The sequence below is a fragment of the Brachypodium distachyon genome, chromosome 1, assembly GCF_000005505.3.
Source record: "Brachypodium distachyon strain Bd21 chromosome 1, Brachypodium_distachyon_v3.0, whole genome shotgun sequence".
In the NCBI taxonomy this organism is placed as follows: Eukaryota; Viridiplantae; Streptophyta; class Magnoliopsida; order Poales; family Poaceae; genus Brachypodium; species Brachypodium distachyon.
The window spans coordinates 48446946-48472185 of record NC_016131.3 but is presented as its reverse complement, the minus strand read 5'-3'; the positions used below and the strand labels follow the sequence as shown (position 1 = coordinate 48472185).

The 25240-nt window shown below is 45.0% G+C and overlaps 3 protein-coding genes across 5 annotated transcripts; 1 reads left to right on the top strand and 2 right to left on the bottom strand.

Moving 5' to 3' along the window:
* Nucleotides 1-8136: 8136 nt before the first annotated feature.
* On the top strand, nucleotides 8137-10195 carry LOC104581652. Of its 2 annotated transcripts, none has more exons than XM_010229747.3 (2): nucleotides 8137-8427; nucleotides 8727-10195. In XM_010229747.3, the coding sequence occupies exon 2, from the start codon at nucleotides 8761-8763 to the stop codon at nucleotides 9808-9810; it is 1050 nt and encodes a 349-aa protein (XP_010228049.1). In that variant the 5' UTR covers nucleotides 8137-8427; nucleotides 8727-8760; the 3' UTR covers nucleotides 9811-10195. The 2 variants fall into 2 exon arrangements, with proteins under 2 accessions (XP_010228049.1, XP_010228048.1); XM_010229746.3 differs by having other exon boundaries at nucleotides 8721-10195.
* A 2203-nt stretch (nucleotides 10196-12398) lies between these two features.
* On the bottom strand, nucleotides 12399-13941 carry LOC104581653. Of its 2 annotated transcripts, XR_002961934.1 has the most exons (3): nucleotides 13644-13941; nucleotides 12604-13368; nucleotides 12399-12524 (listed from the first exon to the last, which is right to left on the bottom strand). XR_002961934.1 is itself a non-coding variant. In XM_024456998.1 (2 exons), exon 1 carries the CDS (start codon nucleotides 13335-13337, stop codon nucleotides 12654-12656), a length of 684 nt encoding a protein of 227 aa, XP_024312766.1. In that variant the 5' UTR covers nucleotides 13338-13941; the 3' UTR covers nucleotides 12399-12524; nucleotides 12604-12653. The 2 variants fall into 2 exon arrangements, 1 of the variants encoding a protein (XP_024312766.1); XM_024456998.1 differs by having other exon boundaries at nucleotides 12604-13941.
* Nucleotides 13942-14665: 724 nt separating this feature from the next.
* LOC100821534 (nuclear speckle RNA-binding protein A) lies at nucleotides 14666-18510 on the bottom strand. The gene is made up of 7 exons (XM_003557056.4): nucleotides 18223-18510; nucleotides 17283-17422; nucleotides 16962-17184; nucleotides 16774-16835; nucleotides 16611-16692; nucleotides 15126-15253; nucleotides 14666-15039 (listed from the first exon to the last, which is right to left on the bottom strand). The coding sequence occupies exons 1-6, from the start codon at nucleotides 18380-18382 to the stop codon at nucleotides 15135-15137; spliced, it is 786 nt and encodes a 261-aa protein (XP_003557104.1). The 5' UTR covers nucleotides 18383-18510; the 3' UTR covers nucleotides 14666-15039; nucleotides 15126-15134.
* Between the last annotated feature and the right edge of the window lie 6730 nt (nucleotides 18511-25240).

Genomic DNA, 25240 nt, shown 5'->3' with positions numbered 1-25240 from the left:
CCCCCGTGGTGCGATTCGAGGGCGAGCACGGCTACCTGCAGCTCTTCGGCGCGCACGGCACCAAGATCCTCGCCTTTCCAGCCTACGGCGCCGCCGACTTCCCCATCTACGACATCCAGACCTCGGCGATCACCCTCTGCGCCCATCCAAACAACCTCAGGTCGCACTTCCCCGTCGTCCTGGCATCCATCGACGGCGCGCTTCACATGCTACGGGGCTCCTGCCTGTTCGTCCTCGAAGCCCCGCCCCCGCCGGCGCCGGCCTATAACAGGGCCGGCGACCAGCCATGGTCGTGGACAACCAAGCTCACGGACCTCCCGTTCTCGACCCCGTACGTGGATTCCTTCGCGCTGCACCCGGACGGGCGGACGGTCTTCGTGTCCACCAAGGGGCCCGCGGCCACCTTCTCCGTCGACACCCGGAGCCTCCGCTCCACGTGCCATGGCGGCTGGCGCCTGCCGCTCCAAGGTGAGGGCGTGTTCGACAAGGAGCTGGATGCGTGGGTGGGGCTCTGTGATTACGAGGGCGGCGTCGGGTACCTCTGCTGCTGCGAGGTCTTCAGCGCCGAATGCCGGACCATGCTGGTGTGGACGCTTGGAAAAGACCGGCTGTTCTGCGCCGACGAGAAGCGGCGGCACCTCGGCGCCAGGCTGCTCGCCACGGGCGGCGGCGGCTACTGCCTTGTCGAGGCTGTGCTGCGCGAGGACGAGGAAGTTGGGACATGCCGCGTGTTCCATGTCACGACTTTCGGTCTCATGTATGATGAAGATGGGGAGATCAGGACGACTGGAAGGCGAAGGGCAGGCTCCTATGAAATGAGCGATGCTCATGAGCATAGTGAACTTTGGGGGAGTCCTGCCGCATTCTACCTCTAATTAAGCTTGTGTAACCATGTACGTAGGATTCAAAGATTGTGGACAGATTGTCTGAGTTGGGACCTTTTAGATATGGATGAGACCTTCACTAGCTAGGAACTTAGGAAGTTTTCGAATTAGCGACCAATCAGACTTCTGAAAGTCAGAAAGTAGTTGTAGTTGCAGGCTCAGGCATTCAACTTGCAAGGTTTAATGTTGTTAAATCTGGAAATGTTATAATCCATTGCAAGGCAATCAGCTGCATGGAGAAGCAATGGAACGCACAGCATATATTACATTACATCATTCATTAGATTGTTTTCCGCCATTATAGTCAGAAATGGAATGGAATCATATGCTATTTGATCCATCCTTGTTCATTTCAACTTTATAATCTTAAATGTGTGTTCTACAGATGGATGGTTGTTCTTGTCTGGATCATGAACTGTAGCTTCTTTCAACAGCTAATAATTGTTGTTGTTATCACGTCCCAAAAGCTATCCTCAGAGCTCACAGTTTGTATGTTTATTACTCTCTCCGATTCTAAATTATTGTCGAAATATTACATGAATCTAGACGCTTTTTTAGAATAGATACATCCATATTTGGACAAATTTGAGTCAAGAATTTAGGATCAGAGGGAGTAGTTCAGTAATACATTGTCTGACCATTCTTTTATACATTCATAATCATCATCATCGGAAGAAGAAAATAAAGATGTAGTGGTTCTCATCTTTTGTTACACGGAGACTGGAGGAAAAATTCATACCTTTGCCTTGCGCGAATCCACTTGGGTCTTGCTTGATGCTCATATGCATATTATGTCCATCACTATCATTTCTTGAGGGTACTTGATGTTCATCAACATATAGACTCCGCCCATTTCATATCATCAATACACTTAATGCCGGTCAATCACATGATTTCCATCTTCTAACTCCTCAGCACATCATTTGACTCTCATCAGCACATGTTGATCCTTGATTTTCATTTCTTCAAGCCACATGATGTCCTTCACCATGTGAAGTATATCATTTTATTTCATTGCTTGTCTTCTTGCATTTTTCATATGATTGATGCGGGTCACTCATAGCTTCATATGGCCTCTCATGATCCATCGGCCCCAATCCTTACTCACCCTTCACCACTGCCTTGGTCCTTCGGCGCCAAGCCTCTTGCTTGCCCTTCACCCTTGCATGGTCCATGGTAGCCAAGTCTTGCTTGTCCTTCACCATCACTCCACATGAAACCACTTTGTTTCCCATATCTTCAATGTATTCACTTTCTCATTCACTCCGTTCAAGTATTGTTGCGATGATGTTCAATCACAACATCAACTTATTGCTCCTCAACCAATGAGCTATCAACCCTTATCTTGATGCCGGAACTCAACCTAACACATCAACTCATGAAAATAGTTATTCCCGCACATCCGGTTGGCATTAATCACCAAAACTCAACATATCACAATGCTAGGGGCCTAGATCCTTCAATGGAGCATATAAGGAATTTACAATAAGAACGAAACAACTTGAAAGAAATGTTGTGATTGTTCAGGAAAGCCATCAGCTCAGAGGGAAAACTGATGTGTTTCGGCAGTATCCCTCCAATCTCTACGTCTGGGCAGTTTCCTCGCCTTCTCCGTGCTCGGGGGCTCCCAGGCAATCGATTCGTGTGGCGTTTTGGTGTGTGACATCAAGCTTCTTCTAGCCCCTCTAATGATTTGTGCCAGCTCGGATATGGGGCCCCGCGTGTCATCGGCGTGGTGAGTTGGGTTTGTTGCAATCGAACGGTTCGACCGCTGCTCTTCGCATGCGTTCTGGGTGGGTTGGGCCGGCTTGTCAGTGTGGCTAGCGTAAGCGTAATGACGGTTCGTCCTCGATACGTGTCGTCTCCGAGCGCTATGTGGCGGGCTTCGTGACCTTTTTTCCGGGCGACTATTTTTTCCTGCATTTCCTTTTTCCTTTCTTTTTTTCTTTCGGTTGGTGGCGGCCTCTCCCAGTTCCTCGTTGCTAGCGGCTACTGCGCCCGGCTGCCCCTGTTTCGGCCGTCCGTCATGCTGTGCGTCGCTGCTCTCGCTGGTCTGTTCCCTCGATTTCCTGGTGCGTGCTGCAGGTCCGTTCTTCTTTCCTCCTCTTGGTGTGCGTTTTGATTTGTGTGCTCTTCCGCTGGGGCGGTGGCCTAGCTTGGTGCTCGCCGTGCCTTCCGCCGCGGCATTGGTGTTTCCTGGCTGGGTCCATGATCGCGACCTCACCGATGTCTCCACTCCCCTGTCACCCGCCCGCAGAGAGGGTGGTAGCCCCGTCGCCATCGTGTTCCACCGCGACGGCCTCGATTTGCCCGCCGCCACCGCCTGTGCCGTTGCTGTCAGCATGGCAGTTCTCTCATCCCGTGAGATGAGATGGAGAGCCGCTGTGGCCGCCCGGTGGAGCCTCTCTTTAGCAGGCGGGTCATTCTCTCTTCCTCTCATCCCTCTTTTCATTCACATGGTGCCTTCTTCTTGTTTGTTCGAAGAAGCAATCCCTATTTCTGACCATCTTTGTTTTCTCCTTTCAGAATTGTTGCGAGGGACAAAGATTGTTGTGCAATTGATTTCTCGGTTGAACTGAGCACCCCCTTGCAAATCTAGGGATTTGAGGTTATTCGATACAGATTTCTATCTTTCTTGGTTGTTCCTCTTTTTGGCTTCTTTTTTCTTCGTCCGTGTACTATGTTCCAGGTGGATTCTCTGCTGCTCTCGTTGGTATTTTTTTTTTCAACCTGCGGTCCATGGCTTGGAGAAATGGAGAGTTGGTGTGAGTGTTGGAAGACCGCTGCCTCTATCATTGATTGCTGGGCTGCCTCATGATTCTCGCTTTTGTTGTGAAGAATTCGAGAGGTATAACTCTCTTCTATCTGATATTATCTTCATATTGCCTATCATTGTGACTTTAGCCTGTAAGGTTGGTTGTAATGAAAGGATCTGTGTTGTGTTTGTTGTTCTTCCCTTCCTTAGGCCTGATGTTTGGTGAAACTGGCCCTAGAAAAAAAATCTTCCTCGGTCGATGCCCGAGCGGTTAATGGGGACGGACTGCAAATTTGTTGACAATATGTCTACGCTGGTTCAAATCCAACTCGGCCCAAAAAACTAGGGCTTCGTGGATATGAACTAAATCTTTTTATTTTTCTTCCATAGAAAAATGTTTGATCTTAAAAGATAAAATAAAAAGGGGAATTTTAATTTCTAATCCATATCTCTCTCATTCCATTTTTGCAAACAAAAGAGTTTTTATATTATTGAAAGGTGGATAAATGTTCATTTTAGTCATAAAAAATCATGACATATTAGTTATGTCACTCTCACAATACCCACATATAAGCTTAAATGCTTAATGCATGTTAGGTTCTTTTCTTCTCTCATATCAGTTCACCGTTCTTTGCTTACCTCAAAACATGGTTTCAATTTAAGTATCTTCCTTATATTGTTTTGGTCACTGTTTCTTCTTTCCATATGTACATGATTTTAATCTTTAACCTGCTCAATTTGTTTTCTTTGTTTTGGTCACTGTTTCTTCTTTCCATGTGTAGATGGTTTAATCTTTAACCTGCTCAATTTTTTTCTTTGTCAAACCACATCTTAATAAGTATGCATATTTCAATTTATTTATGATTCAATTTGGGTACACCTACCCCGACAGTCTTGCTATTTGTAAGTAACAAATGCTGCTGGTTCTTTATGAAGAATAGATAAGAGTTTGTGGCATGTATGTTTGGAAAACTAAGGCCCCAGGTAATACATAATTTTTTTCTTGCAGCATTGTTGTGCGGTGGTAAAGCTGCAGGTTTTGTATATACATTTTATTTGTTCCATCTGGATGATAGTCATGGAATACATGGCAGTAGAATTTGGTGTAAATATGCGTTAGCTTCTATTTTTTGCCCTCTTTTGATTAACAATGACATCTCACCTCTGAATACCTAACTAATGGATGGTACAGTATATGTACAAATGCATATAGTTCTTTAATGGTTCAAAGCCGTGCAATTATATTATTTTTTCAGAATTGCAACTCTAATTTAGTGCTTTGTTTACCATTTATATGAGGACACAAAATTGGAAGCAGACAAGCAGGAAAGTGGGGAACAGTGGTTCTTAATTTACTATGGTGTTCTAATTGTGATTACCTGCAGGGCGATCTTCACAAACCAGTTAGATCTGATGGCTGCTTTGGAGCATAGGTATAAATTACAAATACTTTGCGAATATGCCAACTGACCTTGGTTTCTGTTTTTCTTTCTTACTACTCCCTCCGTTTTGGTTTATAGGTCCTGCACGTATCCCTAGGTGGACAATTTAACACATTTAACGTAAGTTTGAAATCAAAATAATTATATCATTAGAAAATAGAGCTTTTGGAGTTTCTAATGTACAGCTACAAAAATAGAACTTTGTTATGAAACCTACACGCCAGCCTACAAATGCTGATTACTTATTTTTGTATAATCACCTCTTTCTGTAGCACTTGCTCGGTTTTCAACTTACAAGCTCATCATTTCTGCTTTAAAGAGAGCATATGTAATGCTCGGTTTTGTTTCGGAATAGTCTGTTTGTTAAGTAGTATCAAATTTTTTTTCCACCTAATTCATGACTATTTGCACAAGCAGCTGGCTATTAAATATTCCTCCTTTTTTGGGTGCAAAGTCTTTTGGGAAATTGCACAATTTCTGTAGCTATACATAATGAAGTCGTTTATTTCAGATGAGACTGTCTTGAGCACTGATCTGATTTATTTATTTTGCGAAGAAGAGTACTGATCTGATTTGAACATGCAGAGATCTGACTTGAACTTGGATGTCTTAAATGCTTCGTACAACTAATGTTGTCAGGTGAACTTTATAGATGGTATGGCTTCTGCTCAGATGATTTTCCTTTTCATTAGCAGAAGAGCACAGGTGCATGCATGTGTAGATTCAGAGTTGCTGCATGCTTTGCGCCAGGCAGGTACCATCCTGCTGAAGCTCGATGATGTCAACAGGGTCACCACCTTCATAGAGGTACCTCAATCAACCTGTATATCTCTAGCTTCTACAATTTTTCACCTGCTTTGGTCTCACTCTATGACAACACTTTATTCTCATGTGGTTGCCGACAAATGCTACTGTTGTCTCATTCAGTGATAGACGGAGAGATGTGGATGAATGGGCAAGTGGTGGATTCGGTTGCTTTCCCGGGGTGGCATGAATCAGCAAAGATTGAGGTTGCATGTCCCTGAACGTAGATGTCCAAATATCTCTTAAGAGAATTAGTGTATTTCTTCTTGTGCCATCTTGGCTTTCTGTGAGTTGATATACAGAAAATCGATCCTTTAAACTAAAGAATGGATAATAGCCTGCTATTGTGTTCTTTATGATGCATGAACTATTGCACTTTCAACAACTGTTTTTGTTGGGAAGACCCGGGAAGATCGCTTTCTGAGCTGGCTCCGAATCTCCACCTTCTTGTCCCGAAACGCGTTCGGCGGACCCGCACGGTCTGCGAGGCCCTAACAGATAGACGTTGGATCCGTGATATCAGGAGGGCCTTGGGCCGCTGGCTCTTTGGCAGTACATCCAGATTTGGAGATGGCAGTACATCCAGATTTGGAGACGGACCCGCACCGTTCACCTCTCGGACTCGCTCGATGTCCTCTCCTGGCGTTGGACCACGGATGGCCAGTACTCGTCCAAATCTTGCTATCCGGCCCTCTTTCAGGGTGGGATACTCTTCGATTCCTGGAAGCTGAACTGGAAATCTTGAGCCCCACCGCGGGTGAAATTCTTCATTTGGTTAGCCTGCCACGATTGTTGCTGGACTGCTGAGAGACGGGCACGTCATGGTTTGACCCACGCACTGCGCTGCTTGTTGTGCGACCAGACCTTGGAGACCATGAACCACCTTCGATTGCCCGTTCTCCCGCGTCCTTTGGCATGAGGCACTCTCGTGGATCCGCTCCACCTGCATCCTGCCGACCGTCGGCGTTCCTTTTGTGACATGGTGGCAGGAGTCCATCCGCTCCTCCCCTCCTACCACGCAGAAGGACACGGCATCCCTGATCATGCTAACGGCGTGGTCCATTTGGAAGCACTGCAACGCCGCTGTCTTTGACAATGCAACCCCCAACGTCGCCTCCCTCCTTGACCAGATCAAGATTGATGCTAGGTGCTGCGCGATTGCGGGCGCTGCAGGCCTCGGGACGTTGCTACCGGATGTCTCTAGTTAGATGCGTCGCGTTGTAATTCGGGTGTGGGCCTCTGTGGTGTTGTATATAAACTTCTTTCTATCAATGCATCGAGACGCAAATCTTTTGCGTTCTCTCGGGGAAAAAAAACTGTTTTTGTGGTTACCTTGGTCTGCCAACAGAAGTTCTAGAGCTATACATCCTATTTGTGGCAAACTTGTTCAAGCTTAAACAAAGATACCAGGTTTCCGTTGGCATCCTAAAGTGTACACAAAACGGTTAACGAATTGAGATTACACTGGACTGTGACTTCATTTGAACACATTCTGCCTGCTTGCTGACAGTGAAGCAACAAGAAGAGATAACCTCTGAGGTGAGCTCCTTTAAACAATTATTTTGAGTCTATCTGCAACTGTTTGATAGAAGTAATGGAAAATATAGTTTGTATATGTTTGAAAGATCCATTTCGTTAACAGTTTGAAAGTTGACGGTAACAAGTTTTAACCACACCTTAGCAAACCGTTCGCTTGAATTTTCCAGAAGTTAAATACTGAGCACTGAAGAGATATAGCTCTTGCCTTTCTGAAGTACTCCCTCTCAGTGCTCCATTGCAAAAAAGGGCTGATGGCTGGATTCCTCGTTTAGTTAATTTGCCTTATGCACGGTATACCATTCGTACTACGTAGTATTAGTATTTTGCCAGCTTTAAAATTGACATATTCTCTCCTTCAATTACACTAGGATACACAGCAAGACAACCGAGATGATGCCTTCGAGAGAGGGTTTCATTTTCCGCAATTGTTGCAAAATTCTTGACCGTTCGTTCGGCGCGCGCGTAACCGTGTAGCGTCAATACATATGTGGCCTACCAAGTTTGATAGAAAAACAAGACAAATCATAGCTCGTCGGTCAGAAGATATCAAACAATTAGTATATGATTTTCATATAAACTTTATCTCCATCTGAGTTCATATGAAAAAGTTATAATTTTGTAGATGTGCTGCCTAGAGAAGAATTCCTTTTTTTTAGAGAGGAGCCTAGAGAAGAATTCCTAAGCCTCTTGGGGCAGTCAGCCGTGCCGAGCTTGGGCCACTAGTGTGGCACAGCCTGTTAAGGGCCCGTACGCCCCATCCTATGGCCCTCCCCACTCCATTGCCGCCGCCGCCGCTCCCCTCGGCCTAGCTCGACGGTGGTCGGTGGCCCCTCCTCCTCCCACCCCGGCCTCCCTTTCACCGCCAGGCGCCGGCGTCACAGCCGCAGGCACCCGCGCGGCCCATCGCGTTCCCTTCTCTCAGTCTATCTCTCCTCTCTTGGTCTTCCTTGGCGGCGCTATTCGGTCTTCGCAGGTCGCTTTGCCGGCGACGAGCACCCACCAGGTATGCCCTCCTCTTCTCCCTTCCTGTGTGCGAAACCCTAAGCTATTTGTATTCGGATCCCACCCAGTAACAGTCCATTAGCTTCGATTTCATCTATATGTGTACACCCGTGTTCTATGCTGGGTCCGCCTCTTTCTAGCAGAGGAAGCGATCCTGCGAGCTGTGTCATTGTCACATGTCAGCAACTAATCCCCTGTCTCCTCCATTTTTTAAGTCAATCAGAGTATGAGCAAATTAATTTAAGCCGCTCATTTCTCGCTTTATCTCGAGTTTGTTTCTTTCCTTCATGGAAGTATCAGGTGAAGGAACCGAGAACTGACTGAACAAGTTAAGATGAGTTGCCAGAAGTTGAGCCGTCAGTATCTGCATATGGTGTCAAGTGCCGGGCGTGGCTTGTATGCTCTGAGCCACCTGGACGTTTCGAGGTTGTTCTACACATCAAAGGAAGAAGCCAGAGCAGCACATACACAAGACAAGAAGAATGGCAGCAATATGCTAGGAGGGATCGGGAGCACTGGGAGGTTGCCGGAGCCTAGTGTCCACTATGAACCATTCACTATGGCTATATCTTATCCTGACAGATCGAGGGATGTCTTCGCACTCTTCGGCAAGAGCAACATCTTCTACTCTGACTCGGTTGGCCACAGCAGCATCTACTACACTGAGTCACAATGCTTTGTGGGCTTGCCGAGCTTGAACTCGCCAAAGGGACCCAAACGAATCGCTGTCAGCATCCCACGCACTGAAGCCCACGCCAGGTCAGACTTTGAGGTCGACCCTGATTTTGATTCTGATCTCTTCACTAATAAACGCCAAGGCAACCACATGAACAGCCTCTATGTCATGGACATGGACCCTTACAACAAATGCAGCTTCGAGGTGCTCACCTACTACCCTCTCAGTCGCTGGCATTGGCGCCAGCTCCCACGACCGGCATTCTTTGGCGACACTAAGTACAGGGCCCGTGACAATGTGCCATTTGCGGTGGTTGATGGCACTGAAATCTGTATGTCATTTGAAACTGCCACCTACTACTTTGACACAGTGGAATTTGAATGGAGCAAAGCAGGTGATTGGGTGCTGCCCTTCGGTGCCAAAGCTGAGTACATCCCTGAGTTTGGCCTGTGGCTTGGCTTTTCTGCTCACAAACCCTACAACCTCTGTTCCGTGAATCTCTCCGGTGTCACCATAGGCTCTTGTGACACACAGCCGCTGGCACAGTATGTTGGGCAACATGTTGACTTGCCAGGGGACTGCTCGCTGAAAAATCTATCTCTGGTGAACATTGGCTCAGGTAGGTTTTGCATTGCCAAGTTCTTCAATCGTATCCATGACAGACAACCGTCAGGTGGTGGTCTTGACTGGTGTGGAGCTGCACACTGATGACGGTAAAGGGGAAGGGGCGCTCAACATCATAGAGCACAAGTCTGAATGTCTTGCTTCAGATTCCATCGTTTGCGTGCTTTAAACTGGCTGGCCGGGTGCTGGTCATTATCTTTTCCTTTTTCGATCATCTCTGGAGAAGTAGGTTCTGAGATACTAGTAACTGTGGCCAATTTAATTAGAGATGATTTGCGTTTACTGGAGGCTGGCTAGTTGACCTCCTTTGCTTGTTTCTGTTTCTTTTTCTTTTCTGATTTTCCCAGGAACTCTTGTTCCTTTGTACAGAACTTCCCCCTGCTTAAATGAAATGACAGAGCGCCTGTCTGGTTCGTCAAAAAGATACTAGTAACTAGGTTGCTTAATACTGCACTACTTTTATGTATTACTATTCTTGTGTCTATGTATATGAATCAGTGTCTCTTTATTGATGCTGTACTTTTGGTTGTAAACTCCAGAGGACACATCTGGCCTCTTCCCATCCTTTTGCTGTTAGTCTGCATGTGAAACTTTTGGTTGGCAACCTAGAATTTTTTTTCTAGTGCCCTAACCTAGAATATATTTTTTCTGGGTCCGTCACTGCTTGGCGAGCCTAAGCGGCTCCTGCAGTCTGCAGATGTCTTCAGGGGACATCTCCTCCACATCGAGTGCCTCCCTGCCATGAGGCCATGAGTGATGCCTCGCTAGAAGTGGCGGCGGCAAATGATTCGAGTGGTAAATTTGTGAAGCATTTGTCCTTTCGAGGTGCTTGGAAATATGAAAATATAGATAATAAAACAGTAAAAATAGAAAAAAGATAGCAAGTTAATTAAGTTGTCAATGATTCGAGTGGTAAATTTGTGAAGCACGCGATGGTAAATTTGCGAAGCTCAAAGTTTGCAATGGCAAAAATTCCTAAAATAATTTTACGAGGCATGCCTACTGTAAATGTGTACACTTTTACTTGAAAACCATCCCATGAGCTATTCATGACTATAAGCAGCTCAATCCATATCCAAGTATATAACCCAAAATTACGTTGCACAACACAACAAAGCAATATGCATTCTCATAACAAGGTAGAGAGCATACTATCCACTAGCAACTGTTTCAACTCTGCAAAATTCAGACTACATACCTTCTGCTGGTAAAGTAGTTTTTTATGCAAAAAGGCTGCAACCTTTAACTACTTGTAACACGCTTTAAGATCAAGACATAACAAAAATAATAATTCCGACTACAATAAATATTTGTATCTGGTAGAAAACTGAACAAGTGACACATATCAAACTGATATTCTTAAGCACAATAGCAAAATAAGAGTACGAACAGTAAGGTACTAGTAATTTTTCTGCGCTCTGAAAGAACAAAAGAAGGGGCCAACTACAACTCCAGACACGATTGCCCACCACGCCTTGGATAATGGACATTCTACCAAACGCATTTCTCATTGCCCACCACACCTTGAATAGTGGACATCCTATCAACACATTTCACACTTGATTCATCTTCGCATCAAGTACGGGCCAGCTCTACGAATTGCTTCCATTTCCTTCTTGCTTGAAACATGAATGTTTCCCATTCGGCTCAGATCTCTTGCCCAAAAATTCTCTACTCCTAGGTCACCCCAAGCTAGAATTGAGATTCGTGTGCCTCAATGAGGTACTGAGTAAACACGTCCTGGAGCAGTTCCAAGACATCATTTTCAGTGTACCACAGACATACACTAGGCGTGCTGATGTATGCCGAAGGAATATCAACGATCAGCCTTGCATCAGCTCGTCTCGCCCTTAATGCTATCCCTTTAGGAGTTAAGGGATTCTGGGACTGCTGACTTTGCTGATCCTGTCTCCTGGGACTGCTGGCTTTGCTCATCCTGGGACTGCTGGCCAGATTTGTTTGGCATATTAAGCTTGGTGACCAACACATGACACAACAGTGGGTGCCTTTTGATTTTTTTCAGGTACTTGTCCTCAATGGATCTCAACAGATCCTTTGCGAATGAACTACGCCGGTCTTGTTGACCAGATAGTATATTCGCATCAGGAATGCAGCGGTACCTTGAAGGCGTAACAACACTGGGTGGAACACAATCAATCGCTCGTCCGATCCTGTCAACATCTTAATAAAGAGATTATTCAAGGGAATTGACAGGCGCTTCATCACATCTTCACCTTCTACTTCTTTAAGCAGATCTATGAATGCTTTACATGCAGCTTTGTATCCTGCCATTCGATTCTTCTGGGTTGAATCAGGATCTAGCTGACACTGGCCTACTTCCTTGAGCCGGAAATGTAAGGATTTGGGGTTTATGAGGAGGTTTTCCTTTCTGAAGTAGTCTTTCTGGCAGTATCCCCTGGCCATCTCAAAGGTGACCAAAGGTGTAGAAATTATTAACGATCTCTTCAGTTCAGAGCACACGCTCGATTTCATTTGTGACGAGACATTCAGACTTGTGATTGACCATGCTGAGTACCCCTTCATCTTTATGTGAGGGCACCACTTCTACACCGGTGAAGACAACCACATGAGATTCATAACCATCCTGGTCATCAATAACATCGAAGAACTTGGCAATGCAAAACCTGCCCGAGCCCAAGTTCACCAAAGCAACATCTATCAGCACCCAGTTCTGCGGCGGATCAACATCTAACCCAACATGCTGCACTGTCGGAAGTTTGTCACAGGAGCCCAAGAAGAAGACAGTGGAGAGATCTATGGCACACAGCTCGTAGGGCCTGCGAGTTGAAATGCCAAACCACATTTTAAGCTCATTGTCGTACTCCAGTTTGGAACGGAAGGGAAGCAGCCAATCACCTGCCATGTTCCACTGCTGGTCCACCGTGTCAAAAGAGTAGGTTGCTTCTTCAGATGATACACAGATTCTGGTGCCACCGACCAAAGGCGAAGGTAATGCTGTCTGGGGGCCTGTAATTTGGGTCGCTGAGGAATGGTGGTGCAGGCAGAGGGCGCCAACACCAATGACTCTTAGGGTAGTACGCGAGCACCTCAAAGCTGCACGCTTCGCCAGGAACCATGTTCATCATGTAAAGGCTGTTGGTGTGGTCACCAAAGATTTTGTCACCAAACATAGCAGAGTCCACATCTGGGTGAATCTCGAAGTCAGCCCTGGCGTGGGCAGCAGTACGGGGGATGGAGACAGCAATGTATCTGCGTCCCTTGGGCGAGTTCAGCTCAGGCAAGCTCATCAAGGAGTGTGACTCGGTGTTGTACATGGCGACAGAGCCACTAGCATCGGAGCAGAGGACCTTGCTCTTGCCCAAGAGTGAAAACGTATCCTTCCATCTGTCAGAAGAAGGAATCACAGCAAAAGGCGACCTGACTGGTGAGAAGTATATTCTCGGCTCAGGTAAGCTCCCTATCCTTCCTCCTAGGAAGCTGCCATCCTCAGGTTTTGTCTCTGCTGCCTTCGCTTCTTCGCATGATGGGTAGAACAGCCTTGAGATGTCCATGCTGGTCAGTGCATATCGGTCACGGCCAGCGCCTAGCACCAGATGCAGAGACTGGCGGTTCAATCTTGGCAAACTCATCTTTGATTTAGTTCACTGTGTTCACCTGAACCTTCAATGGTAAATTGAGAAAATTGTGTCAGACCAACAAAATGATAGTACAAAGAGATGTGCGACTTCAATTAATTTGCTCTTCCTTGGTACCCTGACTTTGAGGCAGAGAATTTGATTGCTCACAGTACTATCTAACCAACTTGTAGATGCTAGAATAAATCTTCATCATCACAAGCAGAGAGAGGAGCTGTCAAAAGCCGGGTAAAACTGCAGACCGCAGCACTGGGATTCGAAAATCATATCAAGACACGTCTGGTAAAATCAGCCTGTTACCTCGTAACAGATCGGCGGCGCGAGGGCTCGTGACGGCTTGGTGGGGCGACGGATCGGCGGCGCAGGGCTGGCAGGCACAGCAGATCGGCGTCGCGGCGGCTCGGACGCGCAGCAGATCGGCGGCGCCGCCCTCCTCGTCGCCTCCGTGATGGCGCGGCCTTTTTCCTCCCGTAAAAGACTTGCTCGCTGGCTCGCGTCCCGCGCTTTTGCCCCGCGCCCGCTCGGTTTGGCTAAGTCCAGACCTCGTTTTTCCTTAGGGCGTGCTCAGCCGCTGGATTTGCATCGGACGCTGGCAGCAGCAGGCTAAGGCTGGGGACCAGGGTGGTCTGGCGGAGCAAATCGTCGAACAAGTTCAAGGAGATGGGGAGCTGAGGGCGACGGCAAGGCCAAGGGCAGGTTCCTAATTCCTATGAGATGAGGGATGCTCATGAGCACAGTCAACATTTGGGGAGTCTTGTGGCATTCTGCCTCTAAGCTTGTGTAGTACTAAAACGGGGCAGAGCAGACAGGAAATGTAGAAGAAGCAATGTAATTCACAGCATATACTACTGTACATTACATCATTCCATTGGATAGTTTCCTGCCATTCTAGTCAGAAATGAATGGAATCATATGCTATTTGATCCATCCTTGTTAATTTCAACTTTATAACCTCAAATACGTGTGGTGCTAGAGATGGATGCTTATTCTTGTCTGGATCCTCAACCGTAGTTTCTTTCAACAGCTAATATCTCTTCTTGTTATCAGATATTAGCTGCACATCATGCAACACGGAAGAGCAGATTGGAATTTCTGAGCCCAACACACATTAGTAAGCAAAAGGCTGTTTCAATATACAATTACACATGTTTTCAGATTCAAATTTCTTTGCCCGAAACACATTAATAAGCAAAAGGCTTTTTCAATATACAATTACAGACTGCAACCATTTTTTTTTCATTCATGCTTAAACAGTTTTTTGCCCAAGAAAATCTTGCACACTGGGGAGTTCTTGGACACCCAATGTGATTAGGCCTACAGGGTGATTAAGAAACAAAATGGATGATGCTGGTCAAGCGAAATCAACAAATGTCTGGGCCGAGCAGATTCATGAATCACCTGGCCAACTTAACGCCTAATTCAACGACTACTACCTACAAAATCAACAATAGATTTTTATGATTTGTAAAGTGACTACATACATAGCCTGTCGGACACCAAAATCATTTCTGCCTTCCATGTTTAACCAATTCATTTGGTCCAAAAGAAACATTGCAAAGTTAGGACGACCGAAGGTGCATGCTATCGATTTCTCTGGTAGAAGCTAACAATTCTAGTACTATTGGGAAAAATACATCTGAACAACAATCAAAATATCACCATCAAACTTGTTGTACACCCCATGTGATCGGGCCTCCTACAGAGTGATAAGAAATAAATTAGCTGATGCTGTTGTTCAAGAAAATTGAACGAATGTATGGATTGAGCAGTTTCACAGATCACCTAGCCAACTTAACGCCTGATACGACCACCACCACCACCAGGTCCTGATTGCCCCCGTGGACCCGTAAAACGAGCAAACTGCAACCGCAAATGAGGTGAAGTGCGATCGTGTTCATCAAACTTATATCCTGCAAAATCAACCGTGGATTTTAAAGATTTGTAAAGTGGCAGCACTGAGTGCAAACAGTATCACATAGCCAACAAACACATTAACTGAATGGCTCAGCAAACATAAGAGTAGCACACCCTTAAAGATATGCCTGAGCAAATCCTAGCAGGTGGTGAGTGACAGATGGCAGCACCTTGTCTCAGAATGACCACTAGATCATTCAGAATAACATACCCAAAATTAGTTTGTTCCATTAAAAATGATTTGCTTACAAAAGACGCCACAGGAACTCATGAGTATGTTTCATACATTACCTTGATATATTTGACATAACGTCTAACGCCGACTGAATTGATTATTTCTATCGATCTACAGAAATCAACTACGAGTGACTGCTTACTAGCCACAGCTCTGGAGTAAGGGCAATATAATAGTGTGGCAAGCACCATTAATGAGCAGTATCCATATCAGGGAATAATATAGCTTGCTGAAGTGGGTGGCAGAATGACAACAGGTTGCTATTCAAGAGTTTTAGGCAAAATATTGCCTTAAGAATTACCCATACCGTTTTTGGCTATAGAATGTTTAGGCACGAGCCTAGTCCCAAGCCCACGTAATACAACCTAGGGGAGCATTACCACATGAATAACATCTATCACTGAACTAGCATCATCAAAAGTGACCTGTAGGACACCAAGTTGACCCTGTGAAGCAAAACATCTGGTTACAAAAAACAATCAGGGTATGTTTGGTTCTTGCCCAAATATACCCTTCCAAAATTTCGGCAGCCAATGCTACTTCGGTTTTTACTTGACTGGTTGCCAATGGAATCTTGCCCGCCACCTCACACTTCCCTTCACAATTCTTGCCAAATATTTGGCCAAGCATGGGCCAAGCTGCCAAGGAATCCGTAGCCAATGGTTGGCAAAAATTGGTAGGGCATAGGTGGGCAAGAACCAAACATACCCTTATTGCCAATACCGACAGTGATGAAAGAGTTCTATTTTACCAACACAAACTGACCGTTTGGTTTTGGTTAAGGGCTTCAAACTACCACCATTCCACACAAATAAAAAACACATATGCAGATGTTGAGTCCCGTATGGTTCGGTTTTATGCATTCAGCAGAACTATGAGACAAGCAGCACACCAGGGAAAAGAAGAGAAAGCACACTAGTTAAGTGGAAAATGGATGCTGGTAAGACCAACACCAGCATGTGTTGTAGTCACAGTTGTCAGCTTGAGGAACATGAAATTTGCTACAAGACTCGATTCGAACAACAGTAGATCCAGAATTAAAATTGGCAAATGATTTATTGTCAACAAAATAATATTGTTTGGGAAATATCTATGCATGTCAAGTTCATTTATTTCACCTTGCAAAGCTTCCATGGCAACAGCTGCTTGAGCGGCATTAGTGAAATCAACAAAACAGAGGACAATCGGATCGCCACCAGGCTGTCAGGAGCAAATGAATTAGAATAATACATGGAAATCAAATGTGAGGCAAGGACGGACAGCAACTAATAGTTCACTTACATGTCTTGGTTCTTTGGTTACAAGCCTCACCTCCTTGAAACCAACAAACGGCCGGAAGATATCTGAGGGGGGAAATTAAGGACCATCATCTAAAAGATGGGAGGCATATTCCGAAGGACAACAAATGAAGTTCAAGAAAATGAAATTTTAGCAAGATAGCTACAGAAACATATAGGGTCTAAGGATACGGGAAACTTCTCGTCGTTCGCAATCATTAGGGATGCCTTCGATGAATAACGTGTTTGAGGCATCTGGGGGAAGGGGAGGCTCTGGCATTCCAGTACCAAAACCAACATTCCTGCCTTCCACACCCCCAATAGCCACACGATCATCAAGTTGGTAGCCAGCATTAGCTCCTGCAGCAGGCCTAATAGATCCACCGGCAGGGCCAGCACCATGGGATTGAATTTGCTGAAGTTAAAAAAAATGTTAGCTGAAAGTGTTGTTCACAAGTGTTCGAGAAAAAGTGTAGTTTAGAAATTGATTATGCAAGAAACAAATGACGATACCCCAGTGCGTAGATAACGTTCATATGAAGCATTCAGAGCCTGCGTATCTCTTGCAGCAGCAGCGGCGGCAGCAGCAGCATATCCTGCCCTTTCTTCATCACGAGGGTAATAGCCAGCCATCTCAGAAGAACCAGGTACATCTAGAACGGGCGAAAGTTAACTGTAAATATAAGCTCAAGACATACTATTGCACAATTTTATATGCACCTAAGGAACATACTCTCTGCCTCTCTCAAGCCGTCTGTATTGTCTACTGGGTTCAGGTACTGGTTGAGGAGATACAGTGAAAGCAGAGAGTGGCTGGGAATTCTAATAATCTGATGCAGCATTACTATTGCAGCATGACTCGTCTATTGAAAATATCGGTTCAGAGTACAATTATCAGCAAACTAATCTAGCACTACATCATTTTACTGCTGAACTACACATGTGAAAAGATACACAGGGAAACAGAACTACCAGTAGTTTCTATCCTAAACTGAAAAAGAAGCACGCAGAATCCCGCAACACTAAATCGATTTAAGCACCACTAAATCGAGATGTCATGCAATTTTACCATGCGACCAGCCCACTTCGACGCCCACTGAAACCCCATTCCCGGGTATAATTTTTTCCCACATAACCCTCACTGGACTGCTGCATCAGCAGTCAGCACGCTGAACAGTGCCCACACTCTACCAACTGCTTGATAGCAACGCGACGGGAGGCAAACGAGCCATAAAACTACTCCCGGGTGACGTCAGCTCGAGCGTAGGCCAGACCGAGGGGGCGAATTGACCTGCTAAAACCCTAAAACGACGGCGCGCCACCCTCGCCCGGGATCGAGACACGGAGACCCGCGCAAGCGCACGCACGCGCGCACGCAGAGATCAAATCCGCGCTCGAGGAACAGCGGTGGAAATCAGACAGGGAGAGGGGCGGGGCGGGGGCGAGAACGAACCGGAGTATTCGGCGGGGCGGGGCCGCTTGAGGGGCTGCTGCCCTGCGGCTGCCGGGGCTGCCGCGTTCGGGGCCCTGGCGGAGGGAGGCAGCATCTGCTGCTGCTGCTGCTGCTGCAGCTGGCGCGGGTCGGCGTTGTACCTCCAGTAGGCATCCGCCATGGCTGTTGCCGCCGCGCCGGGGAGCGGAGACGGAGCGTTCTCCCTCTAGAAGGTTCTGGATTCCCCGTGGGAATTGGATGGAAATGACGTGCGGGAGGAGAAAGAGAGATTCCCTCGGCGAGCGTTTTGCCTTGCTCTTCGTTTGGACATATGGACGGTCTGGATCGCGCCTTTCTTGTACACCAGGCGTGGACGGTCCGCATCCGCTCCACCTGAGGACCCGTTTGTAACTCGACTACTCGAGGGTATCGCGTATAATTTGTTATTTTTCGAGGGGTCGCGTATTGGGAGTACGAGTATTTATTAGAGGGCGTATAGGGCTTTCGGAGGCACGGATGGGCCGATTAACCTCTGTTGGGCCTCAAGATGGACCGATCCGTATTGGGGTCTTCTCACCCCAAAAAAAAAAGAAGCAAATGCAAACTGCTTTGCCATTGCCCGTCTTTTTTTTTTGAGCAAGTATGCGACGGCGACTTCCAGGTCAGGCTCGTATATAGCATCGGCGGATCAGCCAGGGGAAGGAAAGGACACCTCCAACGAGAGGCTTAAAGACCTAGATAGCCGGCCGGCTACTTATTACTAGTTAGGTTTCCGTGCGCTGCTACGGAATCATAACATTTTTTTATGTTTGATTGTAAAAAAACTATTTGCTCTGCTTTGTTTAATCCTCGGCAAGCTAAATAGAATCATTAAGTACCAATAACACTCTTGTGTTTTGATAATTGAATAGCCTTAAATAAAGCAGAGTAAATAGTTGTGCCCAAGTCAAATATTCAATCTTTTTTATGTCAACAATTTATCATAGAAAATTACTATTCACCATAAAATAATTAAATAACCTCACATGTGGCATAACCGTGTGATTAGAAAGTTCCACACATTTTGCCATGAAGATTTCCTAATAATTCGCATCGTAAAGTTAAATACATAGACTCCCGACATAAAGTATCAAATCATCATGATCTTTTGATTCACAAGGAACACCACAATTAATTCAGATCCCAAAATACCATACCTTGAGATAAGATAGAATTACTACATTTCCATTCATCACACACGTTAATGCCAGAACAATTGTATCAGATCCATCATAATATAATTGAGGCACAAGCCATAATGCCCAAAAGAAAATCATTGAAACATCAAAAGACACTCATTTTCGTCAACGTCTTCTTTCCCGAGGCATTCACTTCTTGCTTCTTCTATTGTCCTTGGGTCAAACTACTGTTCACGCTGACTTAAAGCAGATCCATGGAGTTAAGTTCCTTGTACATCCTACAATTTAGGTTTAGTTAATAAAAGTAAATATCATAAGTCATCACCTCTCCGTCTCACCTGCAGCATCAACATCAAGACCAAAGTGCACCCTACTAAAGGTAATAGTATGCGGACAGTGTTCTAGTTAAGAAACAACAAATCGCATATTATAAAAATCTATTGGTTATATGGTACATGAAGTGAAAGTACATATGGCAAAGTTACCTACTATGTTAAATTATAAAGAAAACAATCAAATAGTAAAGTCAAATGAAATGAGCAAGTAGCGTTACAATCCTAGAATTGATAGCATATTTTAGTTGCTGAAAATTGCAAGCTAAATTGGGTATCCTGAATTACGAGGACACTTTCGTCCTAAAATCCCATGGAAAATTTGATCAACAAAAGATGAAACTCTATATGCATAATGAAGCAAGCATGCCATAAGAAATATATCCATCTCGAGATCACTACCATTTGAGCTTTCTCCTCGCCCCAACATGTCTACTGATGAGAGGGTACTTTGAGTATGAAACATTATCATATTCTAGTTCCTCATATCTTCATCCTCTGAGGATCCGCAAGTTAGGTTTCTATTGCTTAATGCCTCAACCGCAAAGCGACCAGTTGGAGTACTGCACACGTCGTTGGGCGACATCTCTTTGCTTTTTCATCACTACTACAATTATTCCAATATGAACCGCCAGTGCATATGTTATATCCTTGTATTCAAGACTGGTGCTAGGGCAGCAAGGCAAAGACTTCTTTTCCTTTAGAAGAAATAAGGTTGCCCTTGAAGGCAGAGATACTTTTGTCAAAAGTCTCCTATCTTGAAAGAAGTCAGAGTAGTTATCAGATAGTGTTATCCAACTATTGGAATCAACACTAAAAGGAAGACTCTTGTAACCTTACTGATACCACAGAAGGGATTAGTCCGTGGTTTCATTCATGAAATGATAAAGTTGCAAAATTATTAAAATAAGAACCAACAGCTATCAGCCAGTAGTGTAACATCACTGACAAGTGAATTCTGAAATCGAACACTACTCCTAGGTTCAAAAATTGCTAGGACAAACTGACTGTACTGACCTTGGTGTGCATATGGATAAGTAAGAATAAATTTTTAACAATTTGTTCCAAATGCAAGTAGTTAATTTGCATTGTCTATTTGAAAGAGCACAACACGTGATGTTTAAAATAAATCAAGAAGATAGACCTCTATCAGTCAGTGAAAACAAAAAATATATGTTTGTGTGCAAGATAAACGGCCATTGATCAAATTAGGTGTTCTTTATTCATCATATTTGTTTATTTTTTCTTCTTCTCTTATCCAACAATTCTCAAGCTAATTCGTAATGTTTTCTCATCACATTAAATGATTCTGTTAGGAGCAAACAATCTTTCTGATGGACAGACTTAGACTGTGAGTAGGATCTAAAAGTGACCAAGCGAGACCCCCAAGATACTTACGTAAGATGGACACACGCGACCTGGTACTCTACAGTGTGCAATAGAGTGCAAATCATATACATATTACTTATGTACTCCCTCCGTTTCATAATTCTTGTCTCAAATTTGTCCAAAATTGGATGTATCTATTCCTAAAAAGTGTCTAGATGAATGTAAGCTTTTGACAAGAATTATGGAACAGAGGTAGTATACTACAATACAAGCTAGCTAGCTATGGCAGCCCTATGCATGCCTTGTCTTAGAAGCTTCGAAGACGTCTTTTCCAGACTTATCTAGTTATCTCTACATCTGTAGGATTTAACAACTGCCTTCTAAGCATATATATCGACATTGAACATACACAACTAATTAACACAGTGTGTATTTATAGAAAGATATATAGGCACGTAGCTGGCACAAGTTAAGAAACTACTCCGTATAACAGAAGCCAGCTGTATCAGAGTCTGATGATCAGACAGGAAAAAAAATAATGGTATTTTCTGTGGAAATCAGGAGGAGCTTTGAATTGATCGCTTAATGAAAGAGGAGAAAACCTGTGCTTCCTTCCTTTGCAGTATTTTCGTGCTACTACGCATGGAATCCCCACTGAAATTTTACCAACCAAAAAATCCGAAACAACCAAATATTGGGACACATCTACCTATGTGCCACCAAATGTAAGTTGAATCCCAATGCACTGAGATGAGACCGTGTGTTCTTCAGATAAATTAAATTGAGAGGATTTAGCAAATCATAAAAATAAAAGCTTCACAAGAAATCGAGGAGGAGAAGAATATCGACATTGGGGAGAATGGAGCATGCAGGTTGTGGAGCAGATTTCACTCGCGATGGCGGAGAAATCAGGGGCTGGTGGCGGCGGGGATTTGACCACTTGTGGAGGTGATCTCAGCGGTGGTGGGCAAGCCGAGTCTCCATGGATGCATCGTCTTCTGCAAATGAGAAAGAGGGGGGGGGGGGGGAGCAGAGGGTCTAGGCCTGATCCGTCTGCTCCCACTGTCCAACAACTATCGGCATCGTCTGGGCCTGATCCGTCCGCTCCCACCGCCCGGCAACTCTCTCGCGCTTTCAAGGCCCGAGCCGTCCGCGCCCACTGCCAGCAAACTCTCTGGCGCCGTCCGGGCCTGACCCTGACCCATCCGCGCTCACCACAACTTGCTGCCGTCGACTTGCAGGTCCCAGCGCCCTCTACAGATCCAGCGCCATCTACAGATGAGAAAGGAGGCAGGGTGGTGACGCGGCGTGACGGGTGGCTAGGGAGGAGGGGCGCGGGGATCTGTGGGCTTGTGCCTGGTGGGCTGGTGGTCGAGGACTCCGATCACCAGCCACCTCGAGACGAGCCAGATCGATTCTCCGATCTGATTTGAATCGGCCGTGGGACTGTGAGTCTGTGAGAGGTGGTGAGGGAACGGATGGGAATGCCGGTCCCACATGTAAGAGGTGGAAGTGCAGGGATGACGTACCGCCACCACCACAAGGCTTTTTTAGAAGAGTAGTAAAGATCAGTGATCATCAACAAGTTAAGCTGCTGAAATCTTGTTGCTAACCTCCAACGGGAGGTTCGTGTAGTTTTATCGGTTCTGTAACTTAGATTATGTTCAGCTCAGACGTACTTAATTCACTTCTTCCTTGCTATGCAAATGGTGGTGGAAGCTGAAGGCTGAAACTGGGATATGGCAATCAATTGTTGATAGGAAATACCTGAAAGGAAAGGGAATTTGTAACATTAAAGGGAAACAATCTGATTCCCCTGGGTGGAAGTGACTGTTGAGCTGAGAGAATTATATCTCCAAGGGAGGGTGATGATTCTTGAAAATGGGAGAAGAGATGATTTTTGAGGGGATTCCTAGTGTGGTCATGCTCCATTGAAAGACCAGTTCCCCGGGTTCTTTGAAATTTCCAATGATGTAGGTTGATCTATTGCTGATATTGCATCCAGGCGCTGGCACCTTACTTTTCGGAGATGGCTGGATGAAAATTGCCAATATGATTACAACAAAGCTAAATTCTAAACTAATGGGCATGGGTCAACCTATTTGGAAGTGGTCTAAAACTGGAAAATACACAGTCAAATCCATGTATAATCTGTTGACCAGTCATAGTCCAAATAGACCATTTTACCATTTGTGGAAAGCCAAAATTCCCTTAAAGATTAAAATTATGTTGTGGCTAATTTGGCATAATGCTATTGCCACCAAGGACAATATGGTTCGAAGGAACTGGCAGGGGGACATTTCTTGTCGCTTTTGTTCTGTAAATGAAACTATACACCACCTGTTTTTCACTTGTGCTGCTGCTAGATACACTTGGGGGATAGTGGGCATTGCCATTGGGGCTGGAACCAGACCATCTTGTTTTTCTCAGTACTTTCTTTGGATCACACAACATATTAGAATTAGTTGCAATTTGCAAATTGTTTGCCTCGCGGCTATATGCTGGGCAATCTGGAAATTGAGAAATAGAGCTTGTTTTGAGCACCGTTTGATTAGATCGCCTGCGGAGTTGATCTGTTATGCCTGTGCCTTTTTAAAATACTCGACAGGGTTGCAAACTGGAGGTAAAGCAGATGCGCTGCGAGAGGGAGCCAGGATCCTGCAAAGTGAAGCATTGTGATAGCATCCGGCTCAAGCGGCGGTGGACGTTCCGAGGTTGCTGGGTGGAGCTGATGATGATGCCGGTGAGGTGTAACCAAGATGTTCCCCAGGATGGCACTTGTTTTTGAGATGGCTTGGCGATACTGTCTGCTCTGTGAGTAGTTTGCTTGACGGCTGTGTCCTTTTTAGCTTTTGAGAAACACTGTTTTCGGTGTCCTCCAGACTGTTGTGTGCGTTCTTGTTAGCTTAGTGCAGCAAGTGTGTGAAAACTGCATGGGGTGTGAACTTCTGTATGTCCGTTCCGTTATCGTCTGATAGTGGAACCCGGTCCCGAGGGATCGTGAGGAAAAAAAAAACTTAATCCACTTCTTCCGTTTCATAATTCTTGTCGTGGTTTAGTTTGAACGAGTAATAAATATTGATAATGAGATCCATGTAATCTTCTATATCTAAGTAGGAGAAACCAACTACTTGATTTCTCTCAACATGCAAGCATGCCACATCATCATATCATTAATATGTTCACACATATTTAGTGAGAAACTCATATTTGTTACACATGCATGCATGATATTTTCTATCATGATATCCTCACTATGTAAAGAATTTATCACACAATTTCATTCTATGTTTTGAGTTTTGGATACTCTTTCATTGCTGTACTCAATTTGACTCATGCATGTATATTAACTAAAAAAATTCGCAACATGAGCCTTTGCCATTCAGCACCTGTTGCCAAAAGGCTAGTACAGTCGCGTGGTACAAGTAACGAGGGAGTAAAAAAGTCAAGCGTAGCAGGTCAACCTGTCCCAAATTAAGCTAACGGCCGGATTATTCGTCGTGTAGCTTTCGCTAGCTGGTTCCAAAAAGGTGATCGACCAAGACCAACCTACCCCCCTACCGGCTGCAATCCATGCCCTCTGCATCCTAAATTAATCACGTACGTCCATCTAATCACGACGAGCTTACGACTAACGGCCGTGATCTTATTAATTTACTCCCTCACCCACTCTTGCTAAACTGTATATTGGCGCAATGGCCGGCTCTTGATATAGTACTACGTAGTACTCAGCCGATCATTTTATTCATTTTGTACGCAGAGTGTATATTTGCCTCTCGGCTTGCTTTCTGCTTCCCATCGGCTTCGTCCTCTCACTTTAATTTCGACACGCTTGGCTGGGAGTTGCCAAGGCCTACCAACCACATAAATACTTTGCAAATATACAAATCTTTAGTTTCCCACTTCAGTAGCAACCAAGAAACAAAGTTTAAAAAATAACACTCCTCTTTGGAATGAAAAGCAACCCCTTCATTCCTTCTTAGTTAATTAGCGATCTTAAGTTTAAAAATATATACCACTAGGTAGTGGTGCAACTTGATCATAAAACGGCACAATTTGGATATATAGCTCGGACCCCAGTTAGTTTGGGCATTGGGGTTTTCTTTACATTATTGTGATAAGTACTCCAGAAAGAAAGTATTATATATACTCCATTAGAGAAAAGATAAACTACGGCTCCACTGGTAGGTATATGCATTA